Below are 23,836 nucleotides of genomic sequence, written 5' to 3'. Positions count from 1 at the left end.
GCCACTAGTTAGTGTGTGACCCTTGGTTATCTCACTTCTCTATGCCTCTGTCACTTCACCGGCCATGCCACTAGTTAGCGTGTGACCCTTGGTTATCTCACTTCTCTATGCCTCTGTCACTTCACCGGCCATGCGGGAACAGTCATTCCCACCCTGCCGTTTGCCCAGGGTCAGAGGCAGTATCAACACCTGTTGCTCTGCTCTAATAAGTAAGTCCCTTTGTCTTGCATGAACTTCCTTGTCCTCTGTTCAAGGTTGGGACTGAGAGGAAGGGCAGGCAAAGAGCTGCAGGAAAAAGAGGTCCGAGGCTAAGCCCTGTGACTTCCTTTCAAATGTTGTACTCGCCTTTTGTTAACCGTATGGGGAAACATGGACTCTAATATTTGAACACAAACTCTACTAATATTAAAATTATCTAGACATGAAATTAATCCAAGTAGGCAAACACATAGTATATGCTCAATAAATAAGTAAAGAAAGGGCAGAAGGAAGGCAGGGGGTGAGCAGACAAAACTGGCACTTTCTCTTGATCTCTTTTAGGCTGCTGGCATTTCATATCCTATGCAAGCTTCTAATTGAACTAATTGTTTCTCTGAGTCTATCAGATTAATTTGGCCGAAGTCATTTAATTTCACTTTGTCATTAGCAATGATAAAGAACTTAAAAGCAACACAGTGACAATATTCTTAGCCAAACCATTATATTCTATAGTTTGAAGAGCCCTGTGATTTTTCCCAACTGAGGCATCAGGCCAGGACTGGCCTATTTTCTTGAAATTTCAAACTGCCTAATTGAAACAACACTCACGGAGACCAAACACACACACACACACACACACACACACAAACACACAAAGAGCTTATCTAAAAATGAAGCTACCAATAGTAGCTAATAAAATCCCAGCACACATGTTTATCCCTCCAGCCACTGGTTAGCACAATGCCCATGCAGAGAAGGATCGCTAACAACGCACCAGTGAGGACTTTGGGGAACTCTTGGAAGAAACACACACAAAGCTTAAGAGGCGCAAATGAATTTATGATGGTTTGCACGAAGGAGTAGTTGAATAAAGAAAATAAAAGTAAGTACAACTAGAGGGGATCTCTAACCATCCAGTGGGGATCTGGGTGTACACAGAAAATGAAACATTCATCATCCCGGATGAAACACACCTGTGGCTGAAGCTCACAAAACTAACCCATTTTCCCCCACTCTTAAAATTGCTAAAAAGAGAGTAAAAATGCCAATACAGATCAGTTCAAAACTTTTTTAACATTAGGAACATAGTGAAGCCTATCTATCTAGAAGGCCACCTGTAATAGAAGCCACCATTAGAAGCATGGCATTTGTGTTCAATCACATGGCATCCTCACCCCAGGGCCTGAATCTATTATGACTCAGACCCTGGTCTGTAAGGACCAGTGGCTGCCTCTGGAAGGGGACAAGGGGAGCAACACAGGAGGGAAAGAACATTTCTCCTGCCATTGCCAAAGCCGTTTCACACCCTCCCTCTCCCATCCCCAAGGCCCCCAACAGGCTCCACCCTGGTTGCAAATGTGTCCCAAAGTTAAATTTCTGGAAGAGACCTGGGAAATGTACCTAGTCAGAAAGGAAGGGGTTGTGTGTGAGGCCTGGGGGCACTGCGTGGCTTACCTCTGAGATCTCTCTCCTCACCTGCTCTAACTCAGTCCTGTTCATCATAGCACAATGTTCAGATGCAAAATGTTTCCCCTCGGAGTCAGAGGCTTTACAAGAAAGGTATTACACTGTCAAGAGATCATTCATTTCTGACTGACATGGCATTTGGAATACCAACCCCTGGGCGCAAAATAAGAGCCTATTCAGACTTATCGGAGACAAAAGTAAATAAACACAAAGGTTTAATTAACCCTATGCAACAGAAGATGGAGAAGGAATGGGCACCATGCCCCATAATAAGCAGGATATGGGACATGCAAAGTACCCCCAGTAAATGTATTTTGGGGGTGGGGGAGTGTAGTGGGGGAGTAGCTACAACTTTGATTGGACATAGGATACCAGCAATTACATAAGAAGCCACATTGCAAATGTTGGACCTAATAAAAGCAATTGAAATTGATTCTGGAATGTGGTTAAAGGACTTTATCTAACCTATTAATAAATAAGAAGATCTTTTATTAGTTGGCAGGAGGACAGTTGCTACTGGCCAACTTGATTTTCCTGAAAACGGCGAAGACTTGCATGTGCTTTTCTTCAAATAAAAGTCCTAAAGTCCCAAAGTACTGATTCTGGAAACAGAAGTTACCATGCAGTGTCATACTTTTCCTGAACAGACTGAGAAAGTCTCCTCTCACCTGTTCCCCCAACACTGGGGGAGGGGGAGAGGAGAAAATATGTATTTTCAACAATTTTTATTGAAACTTTTTTTAAAAGCAAAGAGTTTGGAAAGCTCACGGTAAATCAGAAATTGTTGATCAAGAGTGACCATCTAAGGAGAACGAAAAATGAAAATATCCTTCCAAGCTACATCGGGTGGCCTACACTTGGAACCGTGAAATAACCAAGATTCTTCACTCTTTAGCGAAGGTACCTAGAAGACTTAGTAAATGAGATTAACAAGATGCCCTATGCTGGTGAGCAAGGAAGGAAGTCATTGCATTTACCCCTGACTGCCTGAGCAATCAGCCTCAACCTCCCTTCGCACATAAGGCTACATCTAGGCTGGCTTGCTAGTCTCCAAACTCAGCAGAGACAGCACCAAGAATCAGTCACCTGCGAGGTGCCACACAACCCTTACGAGCAACGAGGCCGGCACACCTTCCAGGCGTGCCCTCTCCCCTCTCCACTCCCAGAGCCCGACCCAGGGCTGCCTGATCTCTGGGGACCAAAGAGCAAACGGACCTCCCGAAGAAAAAGAGGGAGAAGTGGGTTTGCATTATATAACAATGTACAGCAAATAAGGCTTCTAGAAAACGAAAGTAGCGGAAGGAGGGGCAGGGGTCGGGGGAGGCGAGGGGAGCGGGGCGTCGCGGAGCTTCCGCGGCCACTTACTCGAAGGCGAAGAAGAGTCCGCTAGTGACCAGGATGAGGACGAGCGTCAGGTAGAAGACGCCGGTCTGCCGGGCCATCATGATCCTGCCGTTGCAGAAGAACTTGTTTCTTCCCGGGAAAACCTCCCATTTCCTCCGGGCCGCGATCTTCTTCTTCTTGTGGGGCGACTCCATGGGGGAGGAGCTGTGGGTGCTGATCTGACTGTACTCGCAGTCTTTCATGGGCCCGCCGCCGCCGGGAGGCATCCACGAGGGCAGCCGGCGGGGGGCGCACGCCCCCAGAAGCCCCCCGGCCGCGCGGGCCCCGCCGAGCCACGACCGCCGCCGGCCGCCCAGCCGCCCCCCGAGCCGCGGCGCCGCGGCCCCTACGCCGGCTCCCGACTCGGCGACAACTTTGCCGAGGACACGCAGGTTAACCCTTGCGGGATCCCAGCTGTCATAGCCGGGTCCCCCTCCGGGAGGGACGGTGCTCGCCTGCAGCCCGCGGCGGCGGTCCTCAGTCGCTTCCAGCCCGCGTACCGGGGCTCCGGGGCCCCGCGGGGCGCGAGGGGCCGCCCGGTCGGTCCCCGGCTCGCCGCGCGCCCGCCCCCTCGCCCCGCCGCTCGCTCGGCCCCGCCGCCCCCGGCCCGCTGGCCGCGCCTCGGCTCCGGCCCGTCGACCCCCGAGCGCTGCGCCCCGAGGGGACACGAGGCGGCGGCCCCGGCGCCGGCTTCCTCAGGAGCCACTTCGGCGCCGCGGCCAGGTTTATTCCAATCCTTCCACCCGGCGGCGGATCCTCCCCAGGAGAGAGCGATGGAAACTGGGAGGCCGCTCGCGGCACCGGCAACCCCTCCCAGGGGTGGGTGGGGAAACTGAGCACGTTCTTCTGTCAGGAGCGGGCTCGGCGACAGCCCGGGCGCTGCTCGCGCGGCGACCCCGCGCCGGCGCGCCTGGCAGCCGAGTCCAGACCGCGGCCCCTGCGCGGGGCTGCCGGGACCGCCCGGGCCGAGGGTCGCGGCGGCGGCGGCTGGTGGGCTGCACGGCCAGCGGCTCCCTGGCTCCCTCCTGCCCCATAGGGGCCGGGCGGGGCGCAAGGAGGGCCGCGGGGGCGGGAGCGGGGGGGGGGGGCGGCGGAGCGCGTCTCGGGGCCGCGGGGCGAGCGCCACAGACACTTGTTTGCAAGGCTCAGCCTCGGCGCGCGCGCGGCGCTCGGAGCGGGTCCGCCTCCTCCCAGCCGGGTGGGCGGCGGCCCTTGCCGAGCCAGTCCCGCTCCTCCTCCCGCTCTTCCTTCTCGCCCGCGGAGCCCTGCACCGGCCCCGCGGGGTCCCCGCCCCAGGCCCCTTGGGCGGGCCCGGCGCGGTCCCCTCCACTACCGCGGGGAAGGCGCTGGACTCCCCGCTGGCATCGCTCGCGGACGGCTCGGGTCGGTGCCCGCTGGCCGGGGCGCGCACTCGCCCGCAGACTCTGGCCGCCGCCTGCCGGCTTCTCCTCCGGTTTATTCCCGGCAGCCGCTGCCGCTTTGGCGCGCGCGCGCGCGCACACACAACACACAACACACAACACACAACACACACACACACACACACACACGCTGCTACACGCTCACTCTGCTACACGCAAAGCCCTTCTTGCCGCTCGCGCACACACAACACACACACACACACACACACACACACGCTGCTACACGCTCACTCTGCTACACGCAAAGCCCTTCTTGCCGCTCCCGGGGACCTGAGGAACCCGCGCGGAGAGGTGACCCTCCCCGGGCCTGCCCCGGCTCGTCCTCTTCCTCCCCCCTGCGGGGCGCGTGGTCGACTTGCGGGGAGCTCTACTGCTGCCCGGGAGTGGGCGGGGGTGCCCGGCGACGGACGGGGAGAGGGGGTACGGGGCAGGCCTGAGTCCGGGAGGAGGGGTGCAGGCCGGGGTCTCGGGGCCCGAACGGCTCCCAGGTTTCCCGCGGGGAGAACGTAGTGGTCTGGGTCCCCTCCGGCCCCGCATTCCTGCCTCCGTCCCGGAGGACAAGCCCGTGGCGGCCAGGCTCTGCGGAGGTTGCTGCCTCCCCAGCCCTTTCTCACTTCTCCGACACGGGCGCTCGCGATTTACTCGCTTTATTGCTCCCTTTTCCCCTGCGAGCGCCCAGGACAGCAGAGGGACCGACCGATCTCCTCTAGAGCCCGCGCCTCCCCTGCCCGCCCCTCCCCAGCGTCCCGGCCGATCCGCCGGTGCGCTCCCGCGCTCCCTGGCTTTGCCGCGGGGTCGGAGCCCTTGCGTGGTGGGAACAACCAGTGGGCAGCGGAAAGCAAAGGCGGCCCGGCGGGGACGCTCGGTTTTGCGAGCCCCACTTTCCTTTCGCCGCCCACTGGGATGTGTAGTTCTTCCTCTCGCCCACTGGCTCTGAGAGGAAATACTATTTGGGGACCAAAAAACTACAAATCCCTGCATCCCCCGCGACGAAAGCGGGAGAGGCGCGGTGCTGGGCGTTCTGGTGCTCGGAGACTGGAGATGCGAACTAACAAAGGGAATGGTGGGGGGCGGCTGTGGCTTCCCGGTGCTGGGTACTTTACACGTTCCACACGTTCTTTATCTGATCTTTGCTGCAACCCTGCGAGGCCCTACTGTGTGCAGTTTAGAGAACGCTCTACTTGCCAGAGATCTCAGAGTGCCCCGGTGGTGGAGATGAAATTGAACCCAGAGCCCTGAGAATTTCCTTTTTAAAAAGCGCTGCCTCGGTAAGCCTTGTCGAAGGTAGAAAAGAACTGGGATCAGTTGGAAAGAACTTCCTGCAGTAAGGGAAAAGTGGTAAGGATGGCAATTATAGTGGGACATGAAGTCATAAGGAGTTATGAAAAAAGTGGAATTCACAAGGGTCCATTCCAGAGCAGGTTAGGGGTATGGGTCCTACAATCAGAATCGGGATTCAGTGATTTTAGGTTTTGTATGACCTATGAGCATATGACAGGAACAATTAAGTACTTTGTGACTGCAGTATTTAAAAATGACAACAACAACTGGCAAGGCTTAGACATTTCAAGTGAAAGGTCTCATATGCTTACCTGTTCTTTAACTCATGGGATCAAGGGGATGTTATTCTTACTCAATTTATAGAACATACCTTTTCTCCCTGTGTCCAATTAATATACTAGCTTCATCAACTTCCTGGCTTTAAAAAGACTTCTATTTTGGTTCTCAGTGAAGTCCTAGTTTTTCTGGTATCACTGTTGTACTTTTAAAAAGTCCTTCTCTGTTAGAGACACTAAAGTATTTGCAAGTGCTTTAAAATACTCCAGCCCATCCATCTCCAAAACCATGACCATATTGATGAAACAATACTGACAAACTATGGAAAATTGTTTACATTGGGTGGTACATGTGAATTAGTAATGTATTGCTGCAAATTAATCACAAATTAAGAAACTCAATAACAGTTTAATATCTCACACTTTTTAATGGGTCAGGTGTCCAGGGATGTAGGGTCCTCTGCTTCAGGTCTTAACCTACCATCAAGGTGTTGACAATGCTGTGTTTTATCTGGGGGCTCAACTAGGAAAGTGTGAGCTTCCTCACAGGTCCCTGGCAGATTTCATTTCCTTGCAGCTGTAGGATGGAAGACCCTGGCTTTTTCTGGCTGTCCACTGGAGACTGCTCTCAGCTCCTAGAGGGCACCTGGAGTTCATTGTCATGTGCCCTTTCCCAACATGGCCACTGATCTCATCAAGCCAGCATGGAGAGTCCCCAGAGTAAGTTTGTTAGCAAGATGGAATTTTATACAACATAAGTAATCACACAAGGGTGATATCAAATTGACATACTCTGTTGGTTAGAAGCAAGTCACAATTTTTGCACATACTCAGGGGAGAGGATTATACAAGGTATGGACACCAGGACGAGGATGCCACACTAGGGTCTGTCCACTACAGTGTCTGACAGGATCCATTATGCTAGTCTCATCTACATCTACTTATGTTTATGTTTGAAATTTTTTATAATAAAAAGAAATAAGTTATTTCTTCTTTCTTCCCATTGCATATTTACTTAGACCTTTGACAATAGATTCACTTAGGACACTTACCTGAAGAAGTTCATTAGAACCTGACATGATGGCCACAGAGTTTAGTTCACCACCTAAAAACTACTCTGTAGGGTGTGGTAGCGTTTACTCGTTCATTCGTTTCACAATCGTCCATTTAGGAGACTAGGTCGTTTTAAGTACTATTTTAGCGACAGGGATATAAGAGGATCCAAAACAGACATTTATATTTGAGGACTAGAAGGAAGGGTGGGGAAAACAAACAAGAAATGCAAATAAAATGCGAGCAAATAGGGGCGCCTGGGTGGCTCAGTGGGTTAAAGCCTCTGCCTTTGGCTGGGGTCATGATCCTAGGGTCCTGGGATCGAGCCCCGCATCGGGATCTCTGCTCAGCAGGGAGCCTGCTTCTTCCGCTCTCTCTGCCTGCCTCTCTACCTACTGTGATCTTTCTCTGTCAAATAAATAAATAAAATCTTAAAAAAAAAAACTTTCTTTTAAAAAATGCGAACAATGGAAGGAAATAAATGATAACACAATTTCTGAGAGCAATTTCAAGGAAAAAGAGGAGGGTCTTGGGATAGAGAGAATTGGGGGAGGACACACTTGAGCAGAGAAGCAAGTGACATGACAGCAAGTGCAAAGGCCTCAAGGCAGATCAAACCTGGAAAATTCTAGGGGTACAAAGAAAAGACATTCTGGCTGAGATAGAGTGAGGGACAGGTGAGTGGTAAGAGGGAAGGCCGGGAGGATACAGGATCAGTGAGGTGATGGGAGTCGACTCTGCTTGCACTGGGAAAGCACTTAATCTGTGACCACTGTGTTAAGTGGTGACGAGTCAGAAAGAAGAATAATCTACAGTACTTGGCCTTCAAGGAACACACAGATTCCACACATCATGCTACAAGGACCTCAGTGCATCTAGAATTGTAGACTCGAACATTTGTTTTGCGTACGAGAAAACTGAGGCCATGAAAAGCAATGCCCTCCTAAGAATTTCTTGAGAATGCCTCACGACTGCAAATAATCCATAAGCGAATCTTGAAAGAGTGCATTCTCTGATTTAAAGCTCTAGAAAACTGACAACAAACAATAATTTAGTGCCTTTCACGTGTAAGACAATGTGATGAATAAGTTGAATGTGGCAGAGAAGCTATGGTTTTGTTTGAGAAACAAGATGGAGAAACGTAGAAAGTGGATAATGAATTTCTTTGTGATGTGATAAAAATAACTATCTTTTCGGGAAGTATCTTCTTTATTAGGTAGTATTGGTTCTTGAGACATTTAGCTCACTAGATCCAGAGGACAATCCAAGGAGGCAAGGATTCTTCTCAGTATTTCACAGGGGTGTAAACAAGCTCGGAGAAATGGGGTGATGTGCCCAGGGGCTCATAGGTAGTAAGTAACTGAGTCAGGATTCTCCAGCCAGGCACGTGTGTGGGGTTCCAACCCTTTCTACTCCATCCCACCACACAATGAAAAGAGTGTACTGTGTCTGACTAGCGGCCTGCTGAGTAGACTTTGCTCAAAGTGTGGCTAGGGGCTGTGGCCATTTGGATACGCAGAACCAAGGGGGCTAGGATCTCGGGGCAGTGGAAATGGTGGGGGAAACACATGACGATTCTAGTTGGACTAGAACTGACAAGATTCGAGAGCAAGTAGTTTACTTAGGAAGGGATTCCAGAAAACACCAGCGACAGTGAAGTGAAATAGAGGGGAAGAAGCTTCTAGAGCCTGCATTATGAAGCAAGTTACCAGCACAGGGGACTGAGGCTCAGACCCTCCAGGGGGCACTGGGGAGTGGTGCAGAACCCACCTCACAGCTCCCCACTGCGGGGGGCGGGGGGGGGGGGGGGGGGGGGGGGCTGACCTTTCCCCACCAACCTAGTGGCTGCTAGTTGAGAGCTCCTTCTGGGAGCCTTACTCTACCTTCTTAACACCTGATCAACTCTTCTAAAGCTGATGTCGTCAGCACTGCCATGGGCACTCAGAACACCAAGCTGGGCCTCCCTGGATTGTTGGGGATATCTTTGATTCCAGTGGGCCTTTCCCTGTTTCCATCTGACTCGGTGGGCCCGACAACAAGGTCTGTTATTAACAAGATTAGAGCTTTGTTCCTTTCATCCAAGCAGCTCAAAGCATTCCGCAGACCCACCTCAGTAATTCTCAGAATTTACCTCCAGGCAGCGGAAAGGAAGAATGGTCTTATGTATGGTTTAAGGGAAAGACATTTAGATCCAGGACATTATATATCTTATATACCTTTTGAGGTCAGGATGAAGTGCTTCCAGGGCGGTCAAAGGACGTGGTCAAAGGGACAAGGTCCTCTAAGGAGATCTTTGAAGTCATCCCGAAAGGGCTTTCTTCTGAGAGCTCTAGGATGGCAGGAAGTAACTGCTGAAACTCCTGTATCAAACACAATTCTCCAGAAAATCAGACACCCCAATTCCTTCCAACCCAGAGGGTTGGCTGGCAATTTTTACATGTGCTCAGCACCTCTGGGAACATCAAGGGTCGAAACACATAAGATGTTTAAAGTAATAAACTTAGGGCTATAGGAAAAAAGTGGATGATGCAAAAAAAACTTAATCCAAAATTTTCTTGTAATAGGCAAAAACAGAGGGAGACAACCATAAAAGACTCTTCATCTCAGGAAACAAACTGAGGGCTGCTGGAGGGGAGGGGAGTGGGAGGGATGGAGTGGCAGGGTGATGGACACTGGGGAGGGTATGTGCCATGGTGAGAGCTGTGAATTGTTTAAGACTGATGAATCACAGACCTGTACCCCTGAAATGAATAACACATTATATTTTAATAAAAAAATATATTCTTGTAATTGCCCCCAAGTGAGCCTTTCTTGCCTTTTAACACTAAATACATATATATTTTTTTCTGGTATTTTCATAAAAATAATGCATGTGCATTGAAAATATTTTATTACAAAATTTTATTACAAAAAAGAAAAAATATATTGTACACAAATACACAAAATGTAAAAGTTGTTCCAATTCCCATCACCTTAAGATAGTCCTTTAACATTTTGTTAGCCATCCTTATGTAAGTCATTTTACACACGTACATCTGTATCATTTAACAAAAATGGAATCATATCCTGCATGCTATTTGCATCCTGTATGCTTTTTTTTATTAAATTGTGGTGTTTTTTTTCTTTCATTGCCAACCCCCACTCTTCCTTAAGTAACCACTGTTTACAATATCTATCCTTCTCCAGGCTCATATCGCTATAGGCAAAGACACAGATACAGTCCGCATTCCACTTTCATCCATTGTCCTGATAATGTTCTTTCAGTTAATTTGTCCCCGCCCAGGCTCATACATGGTGCTTTGCATGAGGTCTTTGAGAGTCTTCTTCCGTGTGGGACAGCCGCGTTACTTTCTGCCTTTTGTTTCCTGACCTCGACATTTCAGAAGAGTATAGGCTATTTATTTTTGTACACTGTCATTCAGTTTGGGTTTGTCTAGTGTTTCTTCACAATAAAATCCAGCTGAGGACCCTGACCGGCTCTCGGCTTATGCACACAGGCAACATAGCTGAACCTGCCTCCTTCAGGCCCAGATTTGTTTGTTTGTTTGTTTGTTTGTTTGTTTGTTTTAAAGTAAGTGGGATCCATGCCCAAGGTGGGGCTTGAACTCACCACCCTGAGATCAAGAGTCCTATGCTCTACCAACTGAGCAGCCAGTCCCCACTCCTCGCACCATTTTAAGAAGCACATTCATATGGCTTCCAGCTACAGGTGCTGGATAAAGCCGGAATGTGCCGCAAGCCCAAGCCAAAACTGACCTCCAAAATTTAGACACTTGTTAGCCGAGAAGCCGAAGCCTACAGGCAGTTTTAAAGCAGCAAGAGTTATGAAGAGGGACAAAGTCTCCCAAACTCCTTTGCTAATTAGTCATAAAACATGCAACAGAACAGGGGCGCCTGGGTGGCTCAGTTGGTTAAGCATCTGCTTGGGCTGGCGTCATGATCCCGGAGTCCTGGGATCGAGCCGGGCTCCCCACTCAGTGGGAAGCCTACTTCTCCCTCTCCTCGGCCGCTCCCCCTGCTTATGCTCTCTCTCTCTCTGTGTCAAATAAATAAAAACTTAAAAAGAAAAAAAAAAAAAAACATGCAACAGAACAGTAAGCATGATGGCGAAAGGAGAAGTTTCCTATTGGCCATGAGAAACAGGAGTTCTCAGTTCTGCTCCCACGGCGACCACGCACCTGCCGGAGCACAGGGGAGAGAGAAGCTCCGAGTTCTGCAAGCGGTTCCAGCGCGAGGCCAGCCCGGGTGTGCAGAGCACCTGCACCTGCTGCCGCAGCCCGTCTGCCTCTCGGGGCAGGACGAGAGTGTGACAGACACTTCTCTCAACAGAACGTGCTGCTTAGTCGGAAAGAGTTCCAGAAGAATCCAAAGTGGATTTCAGAAATTTCTTGTCTTCTCCGTAAAGAAGGGGTTTTGAGGAATGTCTAAGGCTATTTCTGAATGAAAGCTAGCCAGTGCAACAGCTTGCGGGCTGTGTATTTATTCTCTGAATACATGGAAACCGAGTCCGGGAACAACCTTTTCTTGGCATCCTTTGCATTTCTGGGAAATAAAAATCTCATTGGAATGAAAAACTGAAACCTACCTACCTCGAAGGTTGGTTGCGAGGTCAAAAAATACATACAAAAGTGCCCTGTAAGTAGTAAATGCAAGTGCAGGTATTAACTGTATTTTTATTATTTTCCCTTTTCTTCGATTTTTACTGTTTATATTGTTTTTTTTCTTTCCTTTTTTTTTTTTTTTTTTTGGTATTGTTTTCTTTCAAAAGGCAATTGAGACCTGTATAAAGCGTCTACTTCTACTCTTTTGCATTTCTCTGGTCAGTAGCCTAACTCCTAATTGAGAAGGGGAAAAAAACGTATGTCTTTGTCCTCCCCAAAACACCTGCATAACAATACGTTTGTAAATTCTGAAACTTTTTCCCATTTGGGCTGTAAAAATATCAGGGATATTCTTAGGTATAGGTAATTCAATGAGATAAAGAGTGCAAATCTATTTCCGAAATTTTCATTTTTGTAACTTTCTATGTTCCTGTAATAATATTTCACCTTAAGAGGCATTTTAATTTGTTCTAGTACAGACTTATTTCTCGGTTTAAAATCATTTCACAATATAACATAGTAACTTACACTTTACCCCTCTTACATCTTTTCTGGAATGACATAGATATAAGTTATTGGTTTTTTGTTTTTGTTTTTTTAATCTACTTAAGAGAGAGAGAGAGTGAGCGAGAGGGTGAGAGCAGGAGCAGGGGGAGGGGCAGAGGGAGAAGCAAGACTCCCTGCTTAGCAGGAGACCCTATGCAGGTCTCCATCATAGGACCCTGGGATCATGACCTGAACTGAAGGCAGACGCTTAACCTACTGAGCCACCCAGGCACCCCTAAATTATTGCCGTTGTTTTTTTAAATAAGCAGCATTATTTCAGCTTTCTATTTAGCCTATTTAGATATGTTGAAAAAATCAGATTACGCATTTCAGTAGAAGTATCAGTGAAATTACCTTGTGACCTTCTGAAATCAGGTCAAATGATTTTGGTTTATCCAATACTGGTGATGTTCATTTTGATCATTAGGATAAGATAGTTCCACCAGATTTTCCCCATATAAAGTTATTATTTTGGGGATGCGTGGGTGGCTCAGCTGGTTAAGTCTCTGCCTTCCGCCCAGGTCATGATCCCTGGGTCTTGAGATAGAGTCCTACATCAGGCTCCTTGTTCAGCTGGGAGCCTGCTTCTCCCCCTGCCTGCTGCTCCCCCTGCTTGTGCTCTATCTCTCTAACAAATAAATAAATAAAATCTTTAAAAAAAAATAAAATAAAGTTACTTTTCCTTCCTAATTAATAATTAATTATAAAGAATATAAATATCTTATTCTTCATCAAACTCTCACACTAATTAAAATTAGTAAACCAATTGATGATTTCCTAATTTTATTCTTCTTCCCACCTTCCTTCTTTCCTTCCCTCTCTTCCATTCTTCCTCTCTTCCTCTCCTTCTCCTCCCCAACTCTCTCCCCTCTCTCCCTATTTCTCCCTCTCCCCACCTCTCCCCACTTTCTTGGATTTTCACAGTAAGGAAGAACTTCCCCTTCTTCCCCATTTATATATCTGTTCACTCATCTATTTCTATCAGAATGGCCTCATAGATATTTATATTATTCAATGGGTTCTTATCAATACTTATTTTGATATTCAGATTGTTCCAGATTTGGCTGCTTCAGGCTAAGTCCTGAATAATGTGATGTGAACTGATCATTCCTGGCTTCCACACTAACTGACTCAATCACCTATGAGGGCTCATCTTGTCCTTCCCCTGTCTTGGTCCTGCCAGTCACTTCTCCAAGGGGTCCTCGTTCATTTTAGTGGAAGATATATATGTGCTTGTATACCTCTATCTTTTGCCATCTCTATAAAAACATAGACAGGCATAGACATGTACATTTATTTTTCTCAATGTCAAAAACCATGTTTTTAAACTGATACATGCAATTCTATTTAAGAACTATAGGATATATTGCATGCTTTTGTACTTTCCATATTTGAAGACCAGCACCATTATCCTCAATATATTTGTTCATTTGTTCATTTCCTCAAGCCTAGAATCCAAAAAAGATTTCAGAACTGCTAGCCCGCACCACCAAGGAAAGCAAACCAACAATCTAGAATTGAGTAATTATTTACAGCTCTTTCTTTTTTATTTTAGATAAAATAAATAAGTAAACAAATAAATAAAGATTGGACATCTTTAACAAATAAAAAAAATTGGACATGTTTTTAACCTTAGGAGAGAGCATCAAATATTTCATTGAGGGGGTTTCCTTCTATTTCTGGCTTGATGAGTTTATATATACAGAGACGTTGAATTTTGTAAGATGTTCTTTCTGTACCTATTGAGATAGTTTTCTCCTTGATTCTGTTAATATGATGATAACCACATCAACTGATGACTGCTTAAAAATATATATATACATTTCTGAGACAATCCTCACTTGTTTGAAATGTATTATCCTTTTCCTATATTGCTGGATTTTAATTAAGAATATTTTGTGGAAAATAAATTGCATCTATGTTATGAGGGTTAATTGTTTAGTGATTTTCATTTGTTTATTCTGTTATGTCTTTGTCATGTTTTGTTTCAGGATTCTTCTCCTGGCCTCATCAAACAAGACAGCAATTATTCACTCATCTATATTTTTTTCCCAAAAGAGTTTTGGTATAAGGCTGCTATTATTTCTCTGCTCAATGTTTGATAGTGGGGCACCTGGGTGGCTCAGTCAGTTAAGCATCTGACTCTTGATTTCAGCTCAGGTCATGATCTCAGGGTCATGGGATCGAACCCTGTGTTGGGCTCTGCACTGAGTATGGAGTCTGCTGGAGATGCTCCCTCTCCCTCTGCCCCTTCTCCTGCCCCCCCCAACAGGCTCTCTCTCACTTTCTCTCTCTAAAAAATAAAAATAAGAAAGAAATAAACAAAATCTCTTTTAAAAACATAAAAATAAATGTTTGACAGAACTCATCAGCCAATTTTTTTGGTCCTGGAATTCTATTTGAGGGAAAGGTTATGACAGCAAATTCAATGTCTTCAAAAGATATAAAATGACTCTTTAGTTTCTATTTTATCTTGTTTCCATTTGGACAAATTATGCTTTTCAAGGAATTTTTCTCTTTCATTTAAGTTGTTGGATATCGTGGCATAGAGTTGCTCATGATATTCTCCTGTTATCCATTTAATGTCTATAAGATCATTTATTGTAAATATTGGCAATTTTCTCAATCATTAGCTTTGCTAATGTTTACCAGTTTATTAATTTTTATTTATAAAATAAATTTTATAAAATAAATATAATAAATATAAATAAATTTTATTTATTAATTAATTAGCTTTGCTAAGTGTTTACCAGTTTATTAATTTTTTCAGAAAAATGAATTTTTGCCTTGTTAATTTAAGCTAGTGTTTGTTTTCTATTTCATTTGTATCTGCTCTTACCTTTATAATTATCTTCCATTTGTTTACTTTAGGTTTCTAGATTTGTTTCTAGATTCTTTTTTTTTTTTAAGATTTTATGTATTTATTTGACACAGAGAGAGAGATCAGAAGTAGGAAGAGAGGCAGGCAGAGAGAGAGGGAAACGGGCTCCCCGCTGAGCAGAGAGCCCAATGTGGGGCTCTATCCCAGAGATCATGACCTGAGCTGAAGGCAGAGGCTTTAACCCACTGAGCCACACAGGCACCCCTGTTTCTAGATTCTTAAGTCAGAATCTTAATTTTATATCTTTTTTTCTTTTCTTATATAAATATTTAAAACTCTGAGTTCCCCCCTAAAAATCACCTTAACTGCATCCCACAAATTTTAATATGTTATATTTTCATTATCAGAGCTCTGTTTTCTAATTTTCCTGGTGATTTTTTTTTTTGTCTATCCATGTTTTATTAAGAAGTGAGTTGTTCAATTTCTACATATCTTATTATTATTGATTCCTAATATTTTTGAAAAGATTTTCTTATTTATTTATTTATTTGAGAGAGAGAGTGAAAGAGAGAAAGAGTGTCAGAGTGGAGAGGTCAGAGGGAGAAGCAGACTCCCCACTGAGCAGGGAGCCTGATGCAGGACTCAATCCTGGGACTCCAGGATCATGACCCGCTTAACCAACTGAGCCACCCAGGCACCTGATTCCTGATATTTTTGTGGTCAGAGAACATACTCTGTAAGATTTGAGCTTTTTAAAATTTATTACAGCTGGTTTTCTTTTCCAGCATATGGTCAGTATGTCATGATCCCAGGTACACTGAGAAAGAATGTGTTTCTGCAGTTCTTGGGTACAGTGTCCTTGAAGTGTCAATTATATTAAGGTAGTTGATAATTTTGTCAGGTCTTTTACATCCTTAGTAATTTTTACTCTAGTTGTTCTCTCATTTATTGAGGGATAGGTGTTAAAATCTCCAACTATGATTGTGGATTTGTGGATTTTCCCCTTATTTCTTGGTTTTTGCTTCATGTTATTGGAAGCCTTGTTATTAGGAGCATAAATATGTATGATTATTTAATTGTTTTGTATTCTCAATGAGTTCACCACTTTATTGTCACAAATATAATTCTTTTCTCTAGTTATATTCCTGTTGAAGTCAATATTGTCTAGTGTTAATTTATCTGGCCCACCTTTCTTATGTGTACTGTTTTTATGGTAAATCTTTTCACCATTATTTGGCTTTCAACCCCTCGGATACTTTATGAAAGCCTAATTTTTTAAAATAACATGTGGTTAGGTTTTGCTTTGTTATCTAGCCTGGCAATTCCTGTTTTTAGTGGGAGTGTTTAGTACATTTACATTTAATATAATTATTGATATGATTGGATTTGGGTCTACCATTTTATTTGTTTTATATTTGTCTGAGCTGATATTTTGCTTCTTTGCTGGTCTCTTCCTGCCTCCTTTTGGTTTTGTCAAAAAAGAACCTTTATGACATTCCATTTTAGTTCCTCTATAAGCTTTTCAGGTATACCTCTTTGTCTTATTTATTAGTGTTTTCTCTAGGGATTAAAATACACATACTCATCACAGTCTTTAGAGTTGGTATAATGTACATTTTAAAATCTTGAAGTAGTATAATGCTCTTTAACTCTGTTTTGTACATTTGATGTGATTTAACTGTATGCTTTACAAGCCACAAAATATATGGTGACCTAATTTTTGCTTTAAATAACCATATGGCACTTAAAGACATCAAGAGAAGAAAAAAGCAGACTTTTATATTTAGCTACATACTTAACATTTCTGATTCTCTTTATTCCTCTCTGTAGAAACAAACTTCCATGTGATGTCAATTTATTTCAGCCTAAAGAAATGCGAAAGAAAACTTTTCTTTATCTGGTATTATTTTAGTTTACTTTCACTTTTTAAGGCTATTTTGATTGCATTTAGAATTCTGGGCTGATGGGTGTTTTATCCTCAGACCTTTAAAGATAAGATTCCACTGGCTTCTGGTATTAATTGCTTTTGATGAGAAGTAAGTAGTCACCTGTGCTATTGTTCCCCAATTTGTGATCTATCATAAAAGGTGCTACTCTCAAGACTGTTTTTCAGTTTGACTGTGATGTGCCTTATCATTTTCTTTTTTTTTTTTATTTATCTTAAGATTTGGAGCGTCTTAGGTCTGTAAGTTTATATTTTTTGCATAATTTGGGAAATTTTTAGTCATTATTTTTTCAAACATTTGTATGTGGCCCCATTCTCTCCGTCTACTCTCATTCTGAGACTCTAATTCCACAAAAGTTAAGCTGCTCAATATGATCACACAGATAAATGACATTCTGTGTATTTAGTTTTTAAAGTCGTTCTTCTGTGTGTTCTTCAGATCAGATAACTTCTATTGATCTGACTTCAAGTTCACTGACCCTTTCTGCTGCTATCTGCAATTTGTAATTAAACCTATCCCATGAAATTCTTGTTTCAGATATTTTATTTTCAGCCATCGAACTTCTGTCTCATCCCTTTTTAGAGTTTTTCTTTCCTGCTGAGCTTTGTCCATCTGTTGGTTTATCATGATCATATTTTCTTTTAAATTCTTGAACATGTTTACAAGCACTCTTTTAAAGTCCTTGTTTGCTAATTCCAACATCTGAGTTACCGCATGGTTGGTTTCTATTCATTGGTTTTTCTCTTGTACACGGGTCACATTTTCTTGCTTTTTCTAATGTCTAGTAATTCTTTATTTTTTGCTGCACATTATAAGTGCTACATTGTTGAGAGTATGGATTTTTTAAATCTTACTTTAGATTTTTTTTCTTTTGGATGGTTAATTTACTGACATAGCAGCTTGAGCCTTTCAAGGTTTGTAATGTGGATCCAGAGCAATCTTTACACTAGGGCTAGAGTAACTCTATTCCTAGAATGTTGACATTTTGGCAGGTTGAGAGCCCAGGATGTTCAGTGCGGTCTTTCCACTGGATTGTTGGAACTCCTATATCTCTCAGTACTGTAGAACCTCCAGGCCTAGTGGAGTCTTGCCTTTGCAATCACAGTTCAGTACATGGCCAAACAGGTAAGGGGATTCCTAAGCAGAAGTTTGGAGCTCCTTTTATGCATAACTTCTTCTATTCTGATCCTCTGCACTACAAACTCCAGCTACATTAGCAACTCTGAACTCTGTTCTCTGTTTCCATCAATCAGTGGGCTAAAGGAGTGTGGGCTCCTTCTCACTGCACCATGGTCCAGAGAATGCCCCCAGGCAAAGAGCTAAGATGATTGTGGTGCTCATTTCATCCTCTGCCTGATGTCCAACAATCAAAGACAACAACTCATACATTTTTATCAATTTTGAAGGCAGGCAGGCAGGCCCTTGTCCTTGTATATTTTGATCAGTTTCTGGAGAAAGGGTTAATGAGATACCCATACTCTATCATGGCTTATGCTGGAAATCTCATGATACATTTTTAGAAGTGTTCTGTGACTACCTGCTCAGTGGTGTCCTAAAAGGGAAACTGATGAGATACAGTGCTGCCATTTCTCCCACGGATCAGTGGATTTCTTCAGGCCATGCTCTTTCCAGGAGAACTTTCTTGAAGGTCACTCAGATTCTCCAGCTCTGGGCTTCAGACTGTTTCACCCAAAAGAGAAGAGCCTTGCACCGGCTCTGTGTCTGGATGCCAGTAGGTTTGGAAGGTAGGTCACACTTTAACTTTCAGCAGTTTACTATCCTCAGCTTAGGAGTAGAAGGTAGTTGAATTGAAATTGGGAGGGAACAATGTGGACTTACTCAGACTGCCATTTTTCTCTCAAACTTAACTTGATTACAATGTCTCTATGGATTAATAAGACAAGAAAGTTTGTTGAGCACCTTTTATTACAGAAAATGAATTTATATTTTTTATTTAATGCCCATTCAAATAAGTCCCTGGCCAAGACAATTTTTTTAACGATTTTATTTATTTATTTATTTGTGTGTGTGTGAGAGAGAGAGAGAGAGAAAGAGCACAAGCAGGGGGGAGGGGCAGAGGGAGAAGCTGACTCCCTGCTGAGCAGGGAGCCCGAGGTGGGGCTCAATGTGGGGCTTGACCCCAGCACCCCAGGATCATGACCTGAGCCGAAAGTGGACGGTTAACCAACTGAGCCACCCAGACACCTGCCAAGATACCTTTTCCTAGGTAAATCTATGATTTATTATTTGAATCTTTTAATACCTCTATTTAAAGATGAAATTTAAGCAGCCTGGGGTTTTGATTAGTGTCCATCTGTCCCTCCCCCTTTTCTAGCACAACACTGAGTAGTAAATGTCAATGATGATGAAAAACCCCAGGCAAAACCATACCAAATAAACGCTGGTGAGGAGGTGGGACAACAGAACTTGCATCCACCAACCCAAACTGTCTTTAGTACTATTTGCAAGAAGACAGGTACAAGAGCATTCATTGAAACACTGCATTTCTTTCATAGTTAAAAGAATGAAAACTTGAAACAACCTATATGGCCATTAGTAGGAGACTAGGTTAAAAAACAGTGGACTAGGGGCACCAGGGTGGCTCAGTCAGTTAAGCCTCCAACTGTTGATTTTGGCTCAGGCTGTGATCTGGGGGTCCTGAGATCTAGCCCCACCTTGGGCTCTGAGCTGGGTGTGGAGTCTGCTTAAGATTCACTCTCTCCCTCTGCCCGTCCTTCCCCCTTTCCCCAGCTTGCATATGCACATTCTCTCTCTCTCTCTCAAAAAAACAAAACCAAACAAAAAAAACAGTGAACTATTCATACAATAGCATACTATACACAGTGAGATGGAATAATTAGAAGCATAACACATGAAAAAATATTCATCATCACTAGCCATCAGGGAGATTCAAATCAAAACCACACTGAGATACCACCTTACACCAGTTAGAATGGCCAAAATTAACAAGACAGTAAACAATGTGTGTTGGAGAGGATGTGGAGAAAGGGGAACCCTCTTACACTGTTGGTGGGAATGCAAGTTGGTGCAGCCGCTTTAGAAAACTGTGTGGAGATTCTTTAAGAAATTAAAAATAGAGCTTCTCTATGACCCTGCCATTGCACTACTGGATATTTAACCCAAAGATACAGACGGAGTGAAAAGAAGGGCCATCTGTACCCCAATATTTATAGCGGCAATGGCCATGGTCGCCAAACTGTGAAAAGAACCAAGATGCCCTTCAAGGGATCAATGGATAAGGAAGATGTGGTCCATATACACTATGGAGTATGATGCCTCCCTCAGAAAGGATGAATACCCAACTTTTGTATCAACATGGACGGGACTGGAAGAGATGATGCTGAGTGAAATAAGTCAAGCAGAGAGAGTCAATTATCATATGGTTTCACTTATTTGTGGAGCATGGGAAATAACACGGAGGACATGGGGAGATGGAAAGGAGAAGGGAGTTGGGGGAAATTGGAGGGGAAGACAAAACATGAGAGACTATGGACTCTGAAAAACAATCTGAGGGTTTTGAAGGGGCGGGGGTGGAAGTTGGGTGAGCCTGGTGGTGGGTATTATGGAGGGCACGTATTGCATGGAGCACTGGGTGTGGTGCATAAACAATGAATTCTGGTACACTGAAAAGAAATTTAAAAAATTAAAAATTAAAAAAAAAGAAGTATAAGGATAAACATAAATTTTTTAAATGATATTAAATGGAAAAGAAAGTTGCTGGGGTTTACATATATACGGTGGCTTTTATATGAATCATAACAAGATATTTTGTTTATGGTTATATACATGGATACTAAAATTCCAAAGAAATCCAAAGGGATGGTAAACACAAAATTCAGTGTATTTTTTTAAGCAAGGGAAGGAGTGAAGAAAAAAGAAAAAGAGTATCAAGAGTTTAAGCTGTATAGTTGGTACAGAGGATATTATTATATTTTTATTATGTTACTATCTAAGCTTTTTTGTATCCATTATTTCTTAAATATTTTTTGGAATAATAGGATTGCCTTTTTACTTCATACCCCAACTTATTTAGAAATACATAGAAGAATTTCCAAACAATATATTTTCTCAGGTAAAAATCTATCTTCCAGAAACCACCAAATATTTAGTCTCTTTCTGGCCTTGTCCTCTTTGTTGAGGGAAGCCAGAATCCACAATACTGAGATAGAAAACAGCATTTTATTCACAGGATTAATAATTGAGGTCTCGGCAAAAAACAGAAGCTGCCAGATACAGGTTAAAAGAAATACTTGAAAAAGAAGAACGACATGTTTAGTTTACTAGAACAACGTAAATAAGGTCCAGTGTTAAGTTACACATTAATGTTGACAGGCCCCGTGAACAGCTCTGTCCACACATAAAATCATTACCGCAAGAAAAACTTAACATTGTCCTCAATCTCAACCAGCTCTTATCTGATAAATATTTACTATCCCCTTAGGAAAAGGGAAAGTGGATAAAAAGAAAAAAGTCCATTTTCTTAGCTTGGGTATCTTCACAGTGAAACCAATCTATTTAGATCAACACAGATGTTCAGTGAGCTCAAGGCAGAGTTAAAAAATTTCTTGTTGACTGGGGAAAAAGAAAAAAACCAAAACAATGGGAGAACTGAGAAGAAAAAAAGGAGACAAAAGGAGTCTGAATGATATGAAAAATGTAAGGTTTGAACCTTAAAAACATTGGGTAGCCAAGAATTCCAGGATTGTTGGTGAACTATATCTCATCCATCATTCTCAGAGTCCCAGGCGTGTGCCATAGATGATGGGGAAGCAGAAATGCACAAGCTCTAGTCCCAGATGTTAGGTATAGTGACCAAAAGATAACTAAGGACACCCCCACAGGGCAGACATTCACCACAATGATGGTGCCCCCTGCAGCGTATCGGCCACAGATAAAGGAATAGTTACTTGTGGACAGTTTCATGGGCAAGCTGACATTTGGTCTGGACCTTTATGGGAACTTTACTCATTCTCAACCAACGGAATAAAAAGAAAGTTCCAAAACCAAGATGAAAGACAACAATCATGGCATTGTTTAAATATTTTTTAAAAAATGGCACGAATGAAGGATTATTTTTTAAAATACATGGGTTATGGGCTGAAGTATGTCCCCTACCCCAAAAAATTCATTTGTTGAAGTCCTAAATTCCCAGTACCTCAGAATGTGACTGTATTTGGAGGGAACGCTTTCAAAGACAGTGGGCTATAATCCACTTTCAAAGACATACAAAGATGAAGGTCATCAACACAGAGAAGACAGCCATCTACAAGGCAGGGAGAGAGACCTCAGAAGAAACCAACCTTGCTGACACTTTGACCTCAAACTTCTTGCCTCCAGACTTGGGAGAAAATAAATTTCTATTGTTTAGACCCCCCAGTCTGTAGTACTTTGTTATGGCAGAACTAGCAAACTAATACAACATAGTATACCTAAAATGATGGTAAAAATCCTGTGTTGACCATAATGTCTAGTTAAAAAATGCAGACAGGTGTATAGAATGATCCAATTTTAATAAAACTGTGCAACTAAATGCATAAATATAGATAGAAAGATGACAAATGTTCTCTCTGATGTTGTGTGTTATTTTTTAAAAAACTTTCTCCATTAGGCTTTTCTGCATTGGTCCATTATTTTAATAAGTACGTGAGTGGATGAATTCAAGTGGGAATAAATATACAGAACAAGAAAAAGAAATGTAGCTCAGGGCAGAACCTTGGGGAATGCTGTTATTTAAGGGACAGAAGTTAGAAGCAAGCAAAGGCAACAAAGAAAAATTGGTCAGAGAGGAGAAAAACCCAGAGTATATTCCAAAGAAACCAATGGAGGGCAAGGTTTTAGAAGGAACAGGCTGCTACCCAGGGTTCAAGGATGCAGCAAGCCGCATGGAGCCTGGCAGGACAACACTGCATCTGGAAGCCAGAAAGTCATGCTGTCCTCGGGGAGCTGTCGTGAGGCCATTTTGTAAGGGTTTGCAGAAAAAATTGGCAGTGAGGAAGGAAGGTGGCAAAGCCGTGAATAGTGAGAAGAATTACAGACCTTCAGGTATAGAAGCAGACTGTCATTATCATACCAGGAATAGTCTGAATTCAAACCCGGAGATGCTGAAATGCCAGTTACCCTAGAAACCCAGAGAAGAATACCTTAGCAACTGTACCAAGCTGCCGTATTCTGCAGGGTACCTGACGATGTTCCTGGCCCCACTCTGGTGTCATCTGTCAATTAGCCCAGAGTCTTCGCTTAATGGCAAAGATACTTCTATAGACTAAAGGCCTTGACAATGAGATCGCTTAGTAGCCTCTCTAAAATAACAAAGGTGCTGGCAGCAACCAGCACTTGGTAATTAGAAAGGTCCCAAAATGTGACAAGAAAGCATTTCTAAACTGTTACGACTTTGAGGAACATGCTTTCTTGTCTAGTTTCTGTACCTCTTAGCCAGGTTCCCTTGGGATGAGAGCACAATAAAAACTAAGTAAAGACAGAAGGAGAGAGGGAGGGCGAGGGTCTGCGTTTAGAAAGTGTGCAAGGCACTGATGTTTCTCCCTTCATTTTAGCCAGGTAGCTTGGGGGTGACATTTCATCAGTGTTATGACAAATATTTCATATATATCGTATTTATATCATATTATGTTACATTTACCAATACATGTAGTTAACTGTTGTGGGCCAAGCAGCATACTACACACTTTACTGGAAATGGTTAATTTCATTTTTACACAATTCCACTTAGGTAGCTGTTATTGTTATCTCCTGTCTATGGATGAGGAGCCTGAGGCTAAGGAAAGTTGTGTTATGTGCTTGAGATCACACAGACTCCCTGATTTAA

The 23,836-nt window shown here is 43.6% G+C and overlaps 2 protein-coding genes across 3 annotated transcripts in view; one reads left to right on the top strand and one right to left on the bottom strand.

The window, feature by feature from the left end:
* ZDHHC14 (zinc finger DHHC-type palmitoyltransferase 14) overlaps window positions 1–3,281 on the bottom strand; it is a 272,226-nt gene extending 268,945 nt beyond the window's left edge. For both annotated transcript variants that reach the window (XM_047732878.1, XM_047732879.1), the window contains exon 1: window positions 3,031–3,281. In XM_047732878.1, coding sequence (XP_047588834.1) covers window positions 3,031–3,275 — 245 coding nt within the window. In that variant the 5' untranslated portion in view covers window positions 3,276–3,281. The remainder of the gene's footprint in view (window positions 1–3,030) is intronic.
* A 540-nt stretch (window positions 3,282–3,821) lies between these two features.
* On the top strand, window positions 3,822–5,948 carry LOC125101695 (translation initiation factor IF-2). The gene is made up of 4 exons (XM_047732031.1): window positions 3,822–3,851; window positions 3,902–4,038; window positions 4,085–4,532; window positions 4,980–5,948. Exons 1-4 carry the CDS (start codon window positions 3,822–3,824, stop codon window positions 5,706–5,708), a joined length of 1,344 nt encoding a protein of 447 aa, XP_047587987.1. The 3' UTR covers window positions 5,709–5,948.
* The last annotated feature ends 17,888 nt before the right edge of the window (window positions 5,949–23,836 follow it).

Source organism: Lutra lutra, chromosome 6 (genome assembly GCF_902655055.1).
Source record: "Lutra lutra chromosome 6, mLutLut1.2, whole genome shotgun sequence".
NCBI lineage: Eukaryota > Metazoa > Chordata > Mammalia > Carnivora > Mustelidae > Lutra > Lutra lutra.
This window is presented reverse-complemented; position numbering and strand designations above follow the sequence as displayed.

Excerpts from the sequence above, each read along its gene's own strand:
- LOC125101695 (XM_047732031.1), top strand. The coding sequence starts at position 3,822 with ATGGAAACTGGGAGGCCGCTCGCGGCACCG. Across the intron at positions 4,039-4,084 it reads GGTCGCGGCGGCGGCGGCTG|GGGCCGGGCGGGGCGCAAGG; the intron begins GTGGGCTGCACG and ends CCTGCCCCATAG. Across the intron at positions 4,533-4,979 it reads GCAGCCGCTGCCGCTTTGGC|TGGTCTGGGTCCCCTCCGGC; the intron begins GCGCGCGCGCGC and ends GGGAGAACGTAG.